The 17009-nt window shown below is 40.0% G+C and overlaps 1 protein-coding gene across 3 annotated transcripts in view; it reads left to right on the top strand.

The window, feature by feature from the left end:
- Positions 1–17009, top strand: part of ITPRID1 (ITPR interacting domain containing 1) — a 106470-nt gene that overhangs the window by 13190 nt on the left and 76271 nt on the right. For 2 of the 3 annotated variants that reach the window (XM_046021043.1, XM_046021044.1), the window contains 3 exons: positions 15002–15183; positions 16472–16520; positions 16850–16893. In XM_046021043.1, the coding sequence (XP_045876999.1) occupies positions 15024–15183; positions 16472–16520; positions 16850–16893 (253 nt within the window). In that variant the 5' untranslated portion in view covers positions 15002–15023. Of the gene's footprint in view, positions 1–3539; positions 3575–15001; positions 15184–16471; positions 16521–16849; positions 16894–17009 lie in introns of those variants that run through there. The other variant, XM_046021045.1, reaches the window with a different exon arrangement.

Here is a 17009-nt window from a genome sequence, read left to right as displayed (position 1 = left end):
TTCAACAATGCCTCCAACTCTATTCTCCACTCCAAGCAACATGATTATGATGTGGCTTCTCATGTAGGTCAAACGTTTTAGTTCTTTAGAGCCCATGTCTGCTTCTGCTTTGGCATTCTTAACTCTTTTCCTCATCATCACGGTCTGGATTCTCCTCTCACTCCAGACTCCATCCTTTAATGAATTCATCTGTCACCTTGGTTCACGTAGGAGCTAGTCTGTGGCTACCCAGGTATGTTAGCCCCACCTTCACTACTGAACTCTGGACTCAGTATCCAAGCTGCATATTGATACTTCCCCTGAGGGTTTCTACGGAAACCTCAAGCTACATTTGCAAAACAAAACACGCTAGATCCCTCCATAAACTGACTCCTCCTTCTGTAATCCCTGCTCAATAAAGAAATGGTACCAACCCAATTGCCCAAGTTAGAAACCTGAGAAAAATCTTTGACCACTGTCTCCCCCTACATAGTGGACAATTAATGAAACCTACTGATTTTTTATTCTCCCACAGTAGTCCCAAGTTACCCACATTTTTATTTCTAATCTTGAGGCCATGGTTGTAGTCACAATTATATCTCACCTGGCTTCCAGGCTCGCATCCTTCAGTTCAGTTCCTTCCACTTATTCCATTCTCCATATTGAAGCAAGAGAACATGTTTAAAATATAAATTTGATCATGTCACTTCCCACTACCCTCAGAATAAAGTTTAAAGCTCTTAATAGCACATGACATCTTTCACGATCCCGTTACTCCTTCTCTCTCCAGCTGTATGACTTGAAACACCTCTTCATAGTTTTCGCAGTAGCCATACCTAGACTCTTGCAATTCTTCAAGTGGACTATTCCCTCTTCTGTCCCATGCACATGCTGTTCCCTCTACCTTCCTCCTACCCCATGCAGAACGTAGGGGCTAAAATTTACGTACTGGCACTTTAAGAAGGCTACCCCAGACAAAGGGGTTTACTGGTGAACTCACCTGATAACTGGGCTTCTTTTAGTCTGTTTTCCCAGGATGACCCATTAATGGTAGAAGCATTACATAGAGGATTCCTGACACCTTAGTTCTAGCGCGTAATATACCAAAAAATTCATTTTGCTAAACTGTCAAATCACTAGCTTTTCCGGGTCTCATTTTCCTTTTATCCTTGACATTCCATTACAAGATTACTATGTTAATCCAAAAAAGTCAAGGCTATGATAATGACCTACTTATTGAAAATATGGAAACTGCATGGCATCACTTATCCAATCTCACTTTTGTTCTACTCTCACCTCTCCGCTAACCGGAGAAACTCCGCCTTTTAGTTTACCTCTCTTCTCCCTCACCTCCTCCACTAACTTCTATTCTCTGTTAGGACCAGGCTTCGACTTGGTATTTTCCAGGAGTTTTTTCCAAACCCCCAAAGCTGGGCCAAGAGCCCTACCTATAAGGTCCCATAATAGTTTCTTTTTCTCCAGAAAAACTTAGCAACTCTATTGTCATTTTGATCTACTTTATTGCCTCCTCCCTCAGACAGTGAACTCTGTTCACTCACTGTAAGTATCTATTTGTGCCTGAGTGATATTCTTCTACAACCTGAAAGAAAGACCCTGCAGGAAATGTTCCATTTGGGAGGCTGTTCTTAGCATAACAATGCACTGGCTATCAATTGCCATTTCACTATTTTTTAAAAAAGATTTTATTTATTTATTTGACCAAGAGAGAGATCACAAGTAGGCAGAGAGGCAGGCAGAGAGAGAAGGGGGAAGCAGACTCCCTGCAGAGCAGAGAGCCCAATGCGGGGCTCCATCCCAGGACCCTGAGATCATGACCTGAGCTGAAGGCAGAGGCTTAACCCACTGAGTCACCCAGGCGCCCAGGTTCTGATTTTCTCAAGGATAAATGGGCAGTGGGTGCCACAGGAGGAAAAGGATGTGGTGTTACCTCAGACCTTGAGACACTCCTGGGCTCCTGAGAGTAAAGGTCTCAGACACTAGTGGTAGAGAGGTGAGAGAAATCCTAAGAGACAAGGGACATCTCCCAGGTTAGTTTCAAGGCCAGTTTATAGGGCTATTCAAATCTTGCTCACAGACACCAGGAACTCTGCAGAGGAATTCTCAAACTGTCATGGGGAGAGGGGAAATATAGTAAGGCCTTTCTCTTCATTCCCCTTGAAGCCTCCCACTTTTATCTATTGGGGTTCCTGGTTTTTGTTGTTGTTGTTTTGAAACTTTTGACTTATTTGAGAGAGAGACAGAGCAGGAGGGAGAGGAAAAGAGAATCTGAAGCAGGCTCTGGGCTGAGCACAGAGCCTGACTCAGGCCCAGATCCCATCGCCTTGAGATCATGACCTGAGCTGAAACCAAGAGTTGGTCATTTAAGTGACTGAGCCACCAAGCATCCCTGGGGTTCCTGTTTCTTTGAAATGAAATATCGTTTGAAATGCATATGGTCTTTTCTATCATTCCAAACTCTGACAATGCAGCTTATCAAAATGAAAAGAACGGTTGGCATGCACGACTCAAGAACAGAATCCTTTTTAAATAGTGCTTTAGCATTGTGTCCTTTATAAGGATGCATGGTGAATGTGACTGTGAAATTTAATTTTTTTTAAATGAAGCTGCTATGGTGCTTATTTACCTTTCTAAAGTGGGATTGTCTGATTTTTCAATTAAAATTCTTCACAAATACTGAAATCCCATGGAAGGTAGGACTGACTGTTAGCCCTGACAGCTTGGTCCCTTCTTTATGGGTTTGGGAATACGCACGTATGTTTATGTTTCGTTTCCTCTGAACTTTCCAATAGAACTTCCTGGGAATTGAGTCTCTCCACCTGGAATATCAAATTCTACTGTCCTCATCTCCAGTGATAGTTTGCAATGCAAATTGTCGGGTTGGTTACACACAGTACCATAACCATGGTAACCAAATGAAGACAAGTTTGCCTTACTTCCTCAGTGAAGTACTTTCCAGCCCTGCATTCAGACCTGATGTTACTGCCAGCAAGTCAAGGGCTTTAAAGGAACAGCCCAAGGGTTCAGAGAAATAAAAACACAACTGGAGCCATTGTATTCCTTCCCCCACACTCCTCCCCTGAGTCCAGGACTTGCTACCAATCTCTCTTGCCATTTCTAACTACTTTCTGCTTTCTTGGAGGGAAGGCTAAAGAGAATCCCTCTGTATCTTTATCCCCAGGTTGACTGTAGATTTGGGCAAGCCCACTGCCCTGGCTTTCCATGTCTAGCTCCTAAACAGGAGCAGATAGAAACCTGCTTCTGTGTTCACAAGGACTTTTTAATGTTAGCAGCTGTGATGCTCAAGGAGACAGGAAGGCGTCCAGATAGAAGCAGACACTTTCTGAGAACAACCACAGCAAGTTGCAAGGGCCACTTCTCTGCCAAAATTCCTTTCTTCTGGAAGAGTCATTCTTACCATTTGTTTGTTTCCAGCCTGTGGGGGAAGGGTCTCAGTCCTCTGTTTTCATTTTCTCTCTGTTGGAATGGGAGGGCAGCTGTGACATGATCTGAAACTTCTGTACCTGCAGCAGTGTGACCCGGTAATGCCCAGGAAGAAAGATATATAAGCAATAAGGTAAGCGATCTAATTGTCATGGATTCTGGCCTGGATGATTTCCGTACTCCCATGACGACCTGGGTGGCTGCCATTAACACGGAAAGGTCAAAAATAAAGGGGATGGGAATGCTCTAGGCTCAAAATTCTTAGTTTACTTCCCTTTGGTTGTGAATACCATGTCAAGCAATGTTTCTGAGGTAAGAGGATGAAATTATTTTTACTTTCTATTGTAACTAGTGGGACTCGTGTGTCATTTTCACTGGTACTTATTACCATGATTTGGTTCAGAGGATGATTTTCTGTCGTTCCTTCTATCGTTATTTGTTGGGATTCCCTAAGAATAGCTTTCCCATCTCCCCATAGGTCTGCCTCCTTTAGACATTAGTACACATTATCTGAGCTCTCCAGGAGGTTTCCCTAATTAATATTTCCACAACGACGAGTGTCAATTTCCTATCTTCTAGGTGTTCTCACACTAATGAATTTCTGAGAATCTAATATGGCAACCTATTGTCTTTTTAGTCTTCATTTCCTTGAATATTAATAAGGTTCACTATATTTACATTCTTGAGCCCTTCCTACATGCTCCCCCCATTTTAACTAGACTCCATGCTAGTGGGGTTTGAACTCACAACCCTAAGACCGAGACCTGAGCTGAAGTCAGAAGTTGAACACTTAACTGAATGAGCCACCCAGGTGCCTTGATTTCCTACTTTTGAATTGCCTCATTACATTGTTTCTACTTCTATGTGTCTTCTTTTTATTGATTTATAATCGCATGTCATACATCAAGGATAAAAAAGCCTTTCATGTCACATATACTGTCAACATTTTTATAGATTTTTTAACATTTTGACATTTTTATTATTTTTGCTATAGGAAATTTTTAAACTCTTAGCTGGTTAAATCCATTGTGATTTTCCTTCATTCCCTTTGGTGTCATTTCACCATAAGCTTTCACCACCTCAAGATTAGAAAAATATTTACCAATATTTTCTTTGAGGCCTATTTTCATTTCATTTTTTTCACATTAAATCCTTAACACTATTGGAACTCATTTTGATGAATTGTGTCGGGGTGTCTTGTTTGTTTTGCTTTGTATTTTTTCCATTAAGTCTTCAATTCAGAAATAACTATAAATTCACACGCAGTTCTAAGAATAATATGAAGTTTATCTGCCTTAATGCAGGAATCCTTCCAACAATGCATAGGTAACCTATTTCTGCATATGCAGATTTCTATCTGGAATAAGATTTGTCTTCTCAACATACTTAACAGCTATAAAGTTGTAATATCAGGATAGTTTCTCATAATCACTTATAAGGAATAATATCTACTTTCTTCCCTACCTTCCCTGAGATTTTTATGATTATGATCATGGTGGGAAAGCAAAGATGATGACAACTTTGATGTCAGAGGAGTAAAGAATATGTTAGAATATGCCTTTGTGAATAATCCAGGTTGGAAAGAGGCTTTAGACCCAGGGGCTGGCTTAAATCTTGATCTCTTCTCCTCACTGCCAGCTATGTCTGCGTGTTCTTGGATGAAACACATTCTCATTGTAGTCAAGAATTTAACCATTATGTGGTTTCTTATTGAACTGAAATATGATGCAATTTTATTGTGTGACAGTATGTTTTGAAACTTGAGATGTGCACACCTGAAAATCTTTTTAAATTATATTTTAAAGACTTTATTTATTTGAGAGAGAGAGAGAGCATTTGGGGGGGGGGGTCAGAGGGAGAAGCAGACTCCCCCCTGAGCAGGGAGCCCAATGCAGAACTCGATCCCAGAACACATGGATGGTGACCTGAGCCAAAGGCAGATGCTTAATCCCCTGAGCCACCCAGGTGCCTTGTACACCTGAAAATCTTAAAGCAAATTGATCAGTTATTTTTTCAAGGTATTAGGAAAAGTGTATAGAAGGAAGGTATTATAGAGTCCAATTAAGAGTATTTTTAAGAGAAATAGCCATCTGCTTTGGTTGGTCAGATTCTCCAGAGAAGTGAGCTAGTATATATATATATATATATATATATATATATATATATATATAAAATTCCATATATTTAATTAGAGAGAGAGGGAGGGAGGAATTTATATCTATCCATCTACCTACCTATTGTTGTTCACACAATTGTGGAGCCTGAGAAGTTCTATGACCTTCCATGTGCAAGCTGGAGACCCAGAAAAACTGGCGGTGTAAGTCCAGTCTGAGTGTGAAGCTTGAGAGCCAGGAGCATCAATGGTGTAAACCCCCGTTCTATAGCATGAGGATTCTGATGTCCCAGCTCAACAGTCAGGCAGAGAGAAGGAGAAATTTCTCTCCACCTTTTCCTTCTCTTCAGGCCTCAACAGATTGAATAATTCCTGTCCACACTGGGGATAACAATCTGCTTTACTCAGTCTTCTGATTTAAGTGCTAATCTGTTCTGGAAACACCCTCATAGACACACCCAGAAATCATGATTAGCCAGATATCTGGGCACCCCCTGGCCGAGTCAGGTAGACACAAAATACTAATCATCGTTCTATCAGATAAGATGACTTGTGATTGCAGTAAGCTAACATTGAAGAACAGCTGTTTAATTGTTGCAAATCCACTGCTGAATAGCCCTTTGGTGAAATTTATGCTATAATTGTTCACATGCATTTTAATCCCCCTGTCTGGAATGTTTGCCTGTCCTTTACCCATCTTCAAGAGCCAGAGCCACTACTTCCCCTTCAAAGGAACCTTTTTTATGTTCCTAAATGAGCATTTTCCTCCTTTAATATTTGAGAACAGTTGTTTTATACCTCTCTTAAAATGCATATTATGTTCTACTTCACAATATAGTTAATAAGTACTATTTTTTATAAACTACTGTAAGCTCCTCAAAGTTTCTTTTTATACCATAGACAGTAAAATATTTCATTGAATTAGTAGATGTTATTATTGCATTTATGTAATAGTTCATGCATACAATGCATTTTTATGAGGAATGACAAGTGCACATTACTGTCTCTGATATGACAGAGACTATGAAGGTAAGTCATAATTCTTAGCTCCTGAGAAAAAAAACGAGTCCAGTATCAGAAAAACCATTCATTCATTAACAGTCATGGCTGATCCCCCATTATTACTCATGGTCTAGGCTAAGTGCCAAGGATTAAAAAAAAAAAAAAAAAGTCATGGTCTTTGTCTGCAGGGGGTCCATTTAGTTGAGTGGGAAGGGCAGAAGAGTAAATAAACTGAGTGAGAAAAGTGCTTTCATAAGGAGTTGTGCAGATTGCTGGGAGTGCCAGAAGTGGGCTAGGATGGGAGTGGAGAGTGATAAGGAAAGAAAGTTCTACGGAATGAGTTCCATCTGAACTCAGTGGAATGGTATCCAGGAAAGAGGGAAAAGCAGCACCAGCAGAGGGATCTGCACCCCGTAGCTGCAGAGAGGAAGGCACGCTGAAAACAACCAATAGGTCTGCGCATCCAGAATACGGTGTACACAAAGGAACCAGGATGGCGATGCTGTGGGAATGAAGATAGCCCCACCACCTTTCATTCCCCTTCCCCAGGGTGAGACAAGGCAAATACTGAGAAGACAAGAGTAGGAATAATGGAAAAAGAAAGAATCATTGAGAAGAAAAAAATTTCTTTGAAGTTGGAAAGGGATTGGAACAGGGCTCGCAGTAGGTGAATCCATTGATTCAGTGTTCCCAGGCTCAAAGGCATTTCACGTTTATAGGAAGTTGTATATATGGTTCTTGACTGTCATCTTAATACTCTTTTGCTTATTTCACCAGCAAAAGATGAAAACTCCAAGTCTGAGAGAACTGATTCTGGATTCCAACTTGAGCGCAACTGCCTTGTCTTTAAATCTAGCTTGCTCCTAAATGGCAGGAGAGAGCACCCTTCACATATTTCACAGTGGGAGGAAGCCACCCACGGAGCGAATCATCACAGACTGCATGTTCCTCCTAGCAGAGTGTTGACAGAACACTCTATTCTCTAGGATCTGCTTCTACTTCACTGAATCACTTGGAAATCTTAGACCATATTTATGGGACTTTGATACTTGGACAGGGAGGAAGAGCAGAAGGGCATTCCTGGCTTGGCTTTATTGCTTGAGTTTTTGAGTTGTCTTCTAAGTAATAGGAACAGTGTTTTATTCTTATCCCTTGTATAGTTTTGATGGTCATACCTTTAAAATATTTTTATTTATTTATTTATTTTTAAAGATTTTATTTATTTATTTGACAGAGAGAGAGATCACAAGTAGGCAGAGAGGCAAGCAGAGAGAGAGGGGGACGTAGGCTCCCTGCTGAGCAGAGAGCCCAATGCAGGGCTTCATTCCAGAGATCATGACCTGAGCCAAAGGCAGAGGCTTACCTCGTTGAGCTACCCTCAGGCGCCCCTGAAATATTTTTAAAATGTGAGCTCCCTTAGTCAACAAATAGGTTACGTGGAGGCTAGAAATAGAATAATCATCTTGTGGAATCATCTCATTTCATCCAGTTTTCTTATGTCATGCAAGAGGAAATAACATTCCATGACAACTTGAAACCACATACCCAATGTCATTCAGCCAATGAACTATTTGTTGATTAATTAAAATAAATTACCTTTTGTTTCCCTGGTGATGAGTTAAGATCTTTCATCTGCTGTTAGCTGGTGGAAGGCACATAAGAGAAGGTAAAAGAAAGTATTTACTCAGATAATTTTGGTTGAAATAGTGGAAGTGGACCTCAAATGATAACCCAGAAAATTTTGCTTCAAAATGGAGAGAGTATATATATTTATATAGTGAATATATATTGAAATATATGTGCATGTATGTGTGCAAATATATATGTATCTGTATAATAATCTGATCATTTTTCTAGTTCAGATTACATTGTTCTCTGATACCACATAGCTATTCCTGGCAAGTTGTACCTTTGACATTGCTGAATATCGAAGTTTTATCAATGATTTTGTAACCAAACTTGCAATGATACTTCTCAATTTCTTGTTAGCATCCATTTAAACATTAATTTATTCAGCAAACATATATTGAGTACATTATTTTACAATTATGATAGGAGAGCTAAGATCTCTGTCCTGAAGAAAATCTTACATGGTCAAACAGAATTGTAAGAACAAACTTATTAAACAATGTGAACATACTTTAATAGTGATTTATATTAAACTATTAGATCACAGAGGAGCAATTAAAGCCATACTCACATAGAGAGAGCATGTAGATAGAGGAGATAAGAGAGGGCTGAGATCTGAACACTCAAAATTTAGGAACGTCATGGGCTCCTGGGTGGCTCAGTCAGTTAAGAATCTGACTCTTGATCTCAACTCACGTCATGATCTGAGGGTGGTGAGATCAAGCCGCATGTCAGGCTCTGTACTGGGCATGGAGCCTGCTTAAGATTCTCTCTCTCACTCTCTCTGCCCCTTCCCCCACTCTAAAAAGAATTTAGAAAAGCCAACAAAAGATCTTGAGAAAAAAAGCCTTGAGTGAGATAGGAGGATATTTGAGAGAGCAAGATATATTAAAAAGAAAGAAAGAAAAAGAAAGAAAGAAAGAAAGAAAAGAAATGAAAAGATTGTTTCCATTAAGAGGAAGTGGTAAACTACTGAAAATTCTGAAATGATACGAACAGTAGTTAAGTGTTAGCATACTGATTTGGGTGGGTAATAAGAGAGTGGGAGGTGTGGTTTGGTCTGTATATTGGAGCATTTGTTATGTGATCCAAATGAGACTATAAGTTCTCATTCACATACGGTTAACAGCAGCAGAGGTCAATGTGAGATATACTGTAAGGCCCTCTCTCTCACCCGCTTTTAAGTGACTTGATGTGAGATGTAAAAGGAATAGAGGAACTAAGGAAGACTCATAAGTTCTTGGCCTGAACAACTGCCTAAATAGTGTATACCATTTATTGAGATGGGGACCAATGGAATAAAGGCAGGTATATAGGGGATCAAGCAGAAGTCAAGGAAAGAGTAAAGAATTCAAGGTGCTACATATTATGTTAAAAATGTAAATATCCAAGTGAAGATGTCAAGTGACTAGGAATACCCCATTCTGAAGCTTAGGTCCTCTATTCTAAGATGTGGAAATATGAATTCAGGAATCATCTTGAGATAAATAGAAAACTAGAGAGGAGTTAGAGAGAAGTTGAAGGGTCAAAGGAAAATAATTTTAAGATGAAAGATATGACAGCATGTTCTAAGCTAAAAGAAACAATCGAATAGGGAAGGAAAATGGTGTATAAGCAAAGTTTGTGAGTAGAATAGAGGTGACAAGGGATGTTTGAAATTGGGAATTTGGAGGTTGTTCATTTATAGTGATGAAGTATGACCATGGGAACTGAGTGGAAGGAAGGGATACTGAAAGTGAGCAGATTATTGAACTCAGTGGTCAGTTGTTGATGGGTCATCTAGATTGACAATGAAATCTTCCAGGAGCATGACAGAAATACCATTCCATTCTCAGTAAATGAGGGGGAATTCCTGGATGTTGATGACAACACAGTCTGATAGCTTATGCTTCGAAGGAGAGAGGAAACGAGATCTGAAAGCATCAATGAGGAACATGGAGGAACTATCTACTATCTCCAAGATTACGGTCCTGATTCAATGGGTGAAAAGACAAAAAAAAAAAAAAAAAAAAAAAAGCCACAGCCTAAGAAAGAGGTGAAGGAAACCATGTTCAGGTTTCAATAGAAAAGGGGGATGAAGGGACATTCGAAGAAGAGCTTAGTATAAAAGAGATTTGGTAGGTGACAGTCCCTGAATTCCAGAGGGCACAGGGTTTGAGAGTGCCTGGAGAAGGTGGAGATTGGGCCAGATGAGGCAATGTCCACTGCCACAGGAGCATGGTTCAAGGGCATGATGGGATTAGTCCTATGGTCTCCAAGAGTAAGAAGCGTGAATCAGTTCTCTTTAAGTGTTAGCCTCCCAGGACTGGTATCTTAGTCTTTGGAGGGAAGTGAGTGATATCAAGGCTCATGGTCATCTTTTTCAGAGCATGAGGGGCTCTCAAGGCTTTCTTTTTAAACCTCTGTGAGTGATGTCACAACTGGGAAAGGGACAGGTCTTCATGGAGCATATGGCTCTATATAGACTTCTCCCAAAATTTTCTGCTGGTGAAAGTCATTGTATATGGCAGGTGGAGGGGAGCAAGGAAGCCTGGACACCATTTGAGATCTTAACAGAAGGCTTGAACAGAGGCAGTCATGATGAAGACCCATTGTAGAGACATAGGGATGGTGAGATTCCTGTGGACCCAGAATGCTTGTGGAATTTTTTTCCCATTATGATGCTCTCTTCTTGAGCACAGGTCTCCTTTACAAGTGGGGCCAAGGCTAGAACTACAGCCTACAATTATCAGTTATAACCTTGAAATTAAGACTGCAGTTGAAGATATTTCCAAACTCTGATATGAGTCTCTAGTCTCAGGTAAACCTGCATTCTCATGGTCACAGAAATATTTTATTCTCATACTCTCCAACTATATCTTCACAATTATTCAGACTAAGTAACCTCAAGATGACACAGGTTATCCACAAACTATGAGTGACGCATTGATCTCCTATGGAAAAAGAACCCAACTATTACATTGACCGGTGATTCTTTTCCTATACTTGATGGTTATTGACATGAAAGTGACCTAGAGAGGCAACATAAAGAAAGAAAAAAAAAAAAACTGATCAATATGGGTATTGATTGTTTTATATGCATTTTGCATTAATTTTTTTAACAGCCATATGAAGTGGTTATTTCCTACTAATTACAGAGATGAAAAAATAGATTATCAGAGATGTTTGAAAATTTCCCCAAGGAGATGTCAGAAAAGCAGCAGAGCTGAGATTAAAATCTGGAGTTATCTAACCTGAAAACATTTATTCTTTTAACCACATAAGAACCAAGAATGCTGGCTAAAACAGCTGGTATCCCTTTACCAAATAACCAAGCGATCAGCTTACAGTTACAGATTATTTACCCTGGGCAGAGTTCTGTGCTGGGATCTGTGGGGAACACAGATAAATAAGGCACAGTCCCTGTTCTCCATTCTGAACAAGCTGTTTGGCAAGACAACATGTTTGCAGAGAGGTGAAAAAAGTTAAATAACCCCAGAGGACAAGAATGTAACCATTGTCCCTGCTTCAAGAATCAAAGTATCAAATTCTGTGATTTCACTGTGGGCTGAAAGCTTCACACACATGGTTGCCTTTGCTCAAGTGAAAGAAAATGTCTTGTAAAGTTAATGTAACAACACCAATTTTTTTTCTCGTTTTGAGTATTTTAAAAAATTGGAAAACTTGGTAATATTTCAGTACATTTCTCTTTTTTGTCTTTCCAATACACTTCACTTTAGTTTTGTTTTTACAAAATTGAGTTCTGGCTGCATATATTGTTTTTCATCCTCTTTTTTAATTAAACATGATAATATAAGAAATTTCCCACGTTAAAGGAAGTTCTTTATACACATAAGGGGTAATGGCATTATAATTAGGATAGAAAGGATCTGAAGACAGGGAAGGGACCTTCAGGCACAGACGGCAACATAATCTGAGATGAAGATTCACTTTGGACCAAGTCAGCATTGGCAAGAATTTGGTTCCAAATGGTCCTGGGGATAAAGGGGTTAATCAGAGGATTGGGCAGAGACCATATCCGAAACTTGCCACCTGATCCCTGTCCCTTTACAAAGAATTGCTCTTCAGGTCAAGCCAGTGGAGGTCAAAGGAAGGACACTGGAGCATCCAGCATGAGCACTGAAGAATCCAAAGCAGATTTGTTTACTAAGTGGAAAGGGATCCACTGAAACAGACCGGAACAAAAGGGTTTTTCTTTACAAACTGGTCCCTGACCCTTGCCTTTAGCAAAGGTTCCCACTTTTCTTGGCAGGCTTTTACTGCTCTAAAGCCAACTACCACCGAGCTGGCAGGGAGCATATCCTCGCCGGTTGTGCGAGCCTGGTGGCTAAGGTCAAACATGCCATTTTAGAACGGAAGTTTGGGGACAGACCAATAAAGCAACACTTTTATCGAAAACTTTGATGATTTTTACAGCGTTCTTTTTGAAAAAAGGTGGTAGCTCGGTTAAAATTGGACATTGTAGTACAGACGCGGCAATTTGAGGAATTCAGCTGCTTGAGAACTCCGGCCCTCACTACAGAGCAGAAGCTTTTGTGCTAAATATGACCCCACTTACCGCCGAGGCTGGTGGAGGAGCAGGACTCTCTGGGGGTATCTTATTTTTCCATAAATCATTATTGTTTTCTTCAAACCCTGAGCACTTACTGAGTCTGAGCTCTCATGAATCTTGTTGAGCACGATTTTGGAGATTTTCCTTCCTTTCAAAATTGTGCATTGTCGGAGTTGAATACACATGCAAGATGCTTGGCATTGCCAAAGAGGACTTTTTTTTACTCAAAAGAGCCAAAGCGTGTATAAAATTAAATAGCCAGAAATTAAATGCAATTCCTAAAGTTGATTTTGTCTAGTGTTATGCATCCTACTATACCAAATTAAAGTTAGAAATATAATCTTATCTGTATCATTTTTGCTTTTTATTATCTTATTATTTTTGTCTTGTGTTTGAAATTTTTTTAACATTTTTTTGTTCCCATAGAATATTCTGAGAGTTCACTTTCTTTTTTTTTTTAAGATTCATTTATTTATTTTAGAGAGAGAGAGAGACAGAAAGAACCCTTGCAGGCGGGCAGAGGGAGAGAGAGACAGAGAGAGAAAATCTCAAGGAGATCACCTGCTGAACTCATAGCCCAAAGTGGGGTTTGATCCACAACCCAGAGATCATGACCTGGGTTGAGCCAAATCAAGAATCGGATGCCCAACTGACTGAGCCACTTAGGCACCCTCCAAAAGTTAACTTTCTAAAGTTGGCTGACTAAAAGACTCACGTTAATTTAGATCTCACCTGTCCACCCTTTGCCATTATTTTTAAATAATTGAAATTTCTTAGTATTTGTTTTTTTGATCATAAAATGAAAAGTCATCACCATTGTCATGGATTTTTGCAGTAATTTACTATTGTAACAATAAATGTATATTTATACTTCTGTTGAATTACCAGAATTCTAATGTGCAAAGCAGGGAAGGAAACTCTCACTACCAACTGCAGCAAGAATGCTTACGTATACTTAAAAGAAAATATTCAAATGTTTACAATAAATCTGAATGACTTGCCTTGATTAAACACTGATCAGAAAAGATGGTTTAAGTCATGTGGCCAGTGATTATGGGTGAGTTTAAGGATGCAAGACATGCTGCTGAAATACGTATTTGACTATATAGTCATTTCTCTAAATTTGAAGTATAAATGAATGCAAATTCAAGTAGATGCCACGGAAAGGATTTAGTCAGAAAGTGTGGTTTTGAAACCGAGCTTTACTTCTTTAGGTCTATATGTATTTATTTAGCATCTATTCTCTGCTGGGAATTCAGCCAAATACTGGAGACAGATTGATGCGTAAGAAGGAGACCCTCTTTCCTAATGTCTTGATAATCTGGGGAGTTGCAACAGTTTACTCCTCTGCTCTAAGCTTCTGTCCCCTCCTCTTACCCTGCAAGCCTCATAATGATATTAACAAAGGTTAAATGAGATAATGGGGTGGTCAATATTTCTTGAGCTGTATGCATAATATATTTATTAATATTCTAACTGTCCCAACCATCCTATCGGTTAGATGGTCTAGCTTACTAATTACAGGAATATGCTTGGAGTCCAGTGCCTGGTTTGAGTGCTCATTATTGGGTTGGCTTGGGCATGCAACCCCTCTGCTTTTCCAATTTACAATGAAATTGTGGCAGTTAGATTGCTTCCTTTGTTGGCAATTATTAGATAATGGATGCATAGAATTCAGTATAGATTCTAGCACATCATAAGTACTCACTGAGGTTAACAGTAATTACCACTCAGTACAATTTATACCCAACTAAGAACTAAGAGAATGTAGGAAGATTATATCATTTACACAAGGCCACCCAACAAGTTGCAGAGGTGAGACTCATCCAGGTTGACCTGTTGCCAAAGTCCTTATTTCTTACATTTTGGGTTCTCTAAAAATATTTTTATAGATGTAACTGTTAGATAAACTTGAAGGATACTGATTATATTAATCAATATTTTCGATCTTTCTTCCTGGCTGGAGTGCCTTCCCAGTCCACAATTTCTTTGCTCTCCGTCCACATCGCGGACCACCCAATTGGATCCACCAGAGGGTGGATGTGGCCTGACAACAGGCGAGGCCACATTAGTCCCCAGTCTCCAGCTGTGTCACCACTGAGAGGGAACCATTCCTCCCCAATGAGATTGGGAACTCTGATCAGATGGGTGAGCCAAGTTCCAGAAGACTGCAGTGGCCTCTGAGCGCTCTCGCTTCTCCTTCTCACAGAATCAAGCCAGAAAGCGGGCTCGTGGGGTCTGATTTGTTTGTCTCCATGTTTTAGTTTACCGAATTGCTCTCTCACAATGGCGGAGAAGTCACATGAATCCGGCAACTCCCAAGGAGGTCAAGAAAAGAGCAAGAGAGAGATCCTGAGGTCCACCAAGAGGGTGTGGGCTCCCCTAGATGAGCAGCTGCCTCCTGGCTCTGAGGAGGGAAGCCAGAGTGTCACCATCCCCACACTGGGTGAGAACAGGCCCTCGGGGCTATTGAAAACATTCTGCTGCGAGTGCTGAGGGTCGTGGGGGCTTGGCTGGGGACAGATGATTCTGGAACAAACACTTGGCTTTGAAGATACCAGTGTTCCTGGCAGGATGCTATAAACTTCTATGAAATGGGCACTTCTGACTTCCACCCGCACACATTCAAAACACACATCTTCTTGATGGAAATAGACCAGCTTCTCCCTTTCTATTCCAAGGTCTCCTCATCTCAAGTTCCTCAGGACCCTGAAGGGGCATGGAATCCATGCCAGAGACATGACGCTTCCTTCAGAACATCAAACATTCTATTGAAAGGCTCTTTTTGCTGGGTCTTGCATGAAGTGTCTGTAATAATTTTAATAGTTTAAAGACTCGTTAAGTAGGAAAACACTTTTCCCTCCACAGTGATATAACTGATGATATTTCTTCTTTGCCTACCACCCAATTCATTCTACCCCTCTAGAGTCCCTAAATTGAAAAATAAGCACCTTGCATGCCTACTTGGCCTTTCTGGTTCACCAGACTCCTTGTGTGGGGCTAAGGCAAGTACTTCACTGTTCAGTGGGATAAAGTCAAAGAATAGCAGCCCAGAGTAGCCTGTAGCCAACCAGAAAGGGAAGAAATATTTATTGGGAAATGCTGCTTTTTTATCCTCTCCTTTTTGCCCTTCGAATATTTGGTTAAGCCAGTGACAAAGATCCACCTTAAAAGACTGGTGCCTTTTTAACACAGTGTGCCTTTGGCAATCCTGGGACTGCAGTGCAATTTGTCCCTGGAATGAATGCAAATTTGGTTTAGAACCTGGCAGAGAACTCCTTGCAAACACACATCACTGGCTAGCTGCCTTAGGTAAACGTCGTGATTCAGTAAGGAGAGGGTCCATGGTGATCTCTATCCGACAAGAGAAAGACAAAAGTCTGGTATGCTTTTTCACTCTTCGTGTTCACACTAAGGCAATTTAAAAATTACTCTGACATCTCTTGTACTTCGGTATTATTTTTCTTCCTTTTCACACTTTCTCTTCTTTCTTTCTTTATCTCTTTCTGTTTTGATGTCAGTCATTTGGCAAGTTTATACTTCATTCTCAGGAAAGACTGATTATGGAAAGCAGGAAATTTTGCCTTGGGAAAATAAGTGAATGTGCTTCTAGAACATGTGCCTAACTATGTAGGAAATAACTATGTAAGAGCTATGGGTGGTGGCTAGATAATGGGGAGCGTTATTTCAGCTGGTATGCTTTGATTGATGGTCTCTTTCTTTCTCCTTCATAGAAGATTCCAAGCAAGCAAGTATTCAGCAGTGGCTGGACTCTGGATTCTTGTAAGTGTTTCTTCGTGCCTTTACACATATCTCTTGCAAAAATCTGTGAAAACAATGTGGGTAACTCTTCTGGGACAAGGTGAGACAGGCCCACCTTTTCATTTTAACTGAGGGTATGAAGGATCTCTCTATTATTGCAAAAGTTATATATCAATTTGAAAGTACTCAACGGAATACTGTTCCAGTCCCTGGCTGTTGATTGCTTTTAAAAAGTCCCCCCGTAATAAAGCCTAGCTTTGCATTTACTCTCCTCTGTTTAATTAAAATGCAATTTAGTATAATTGAGTTGTACACATTGTTTGACTCGCAATATTTTTGTTTCTTTATAGGGTCTCTGTAAATGAAAACTTTCAGCAAGTCATCGACCACACTGGTAAGACAAGAGAACCAGAAACATTTAGGCTTTGTGGACCTGAGTAAAATTATTAAAACGTTTATCTGAATAAATCTTCTTAAAATGAGAATTATCCGAGCTTTCTAGAAATGGAA

This window comes from Meles meles, chromosome 10, assembly GCF_922984935.1.
Source record: "Meles meles chromosome 10, mMelMel3.1 paternal haplotype, whole genome shotgun sequence".
Taxonomy (NCBI): domain Eukaryota; kingdom Metazoa; phylum Chordata; class Mammalia; order Carnivora; family Mustelidae; genus Meles; species Meles meles.
The sequence above is the reverse complement of the archived record's forward strand: the minus strand, read 5'-3'. Positions and strand labels throughout refer to the sequence as shown.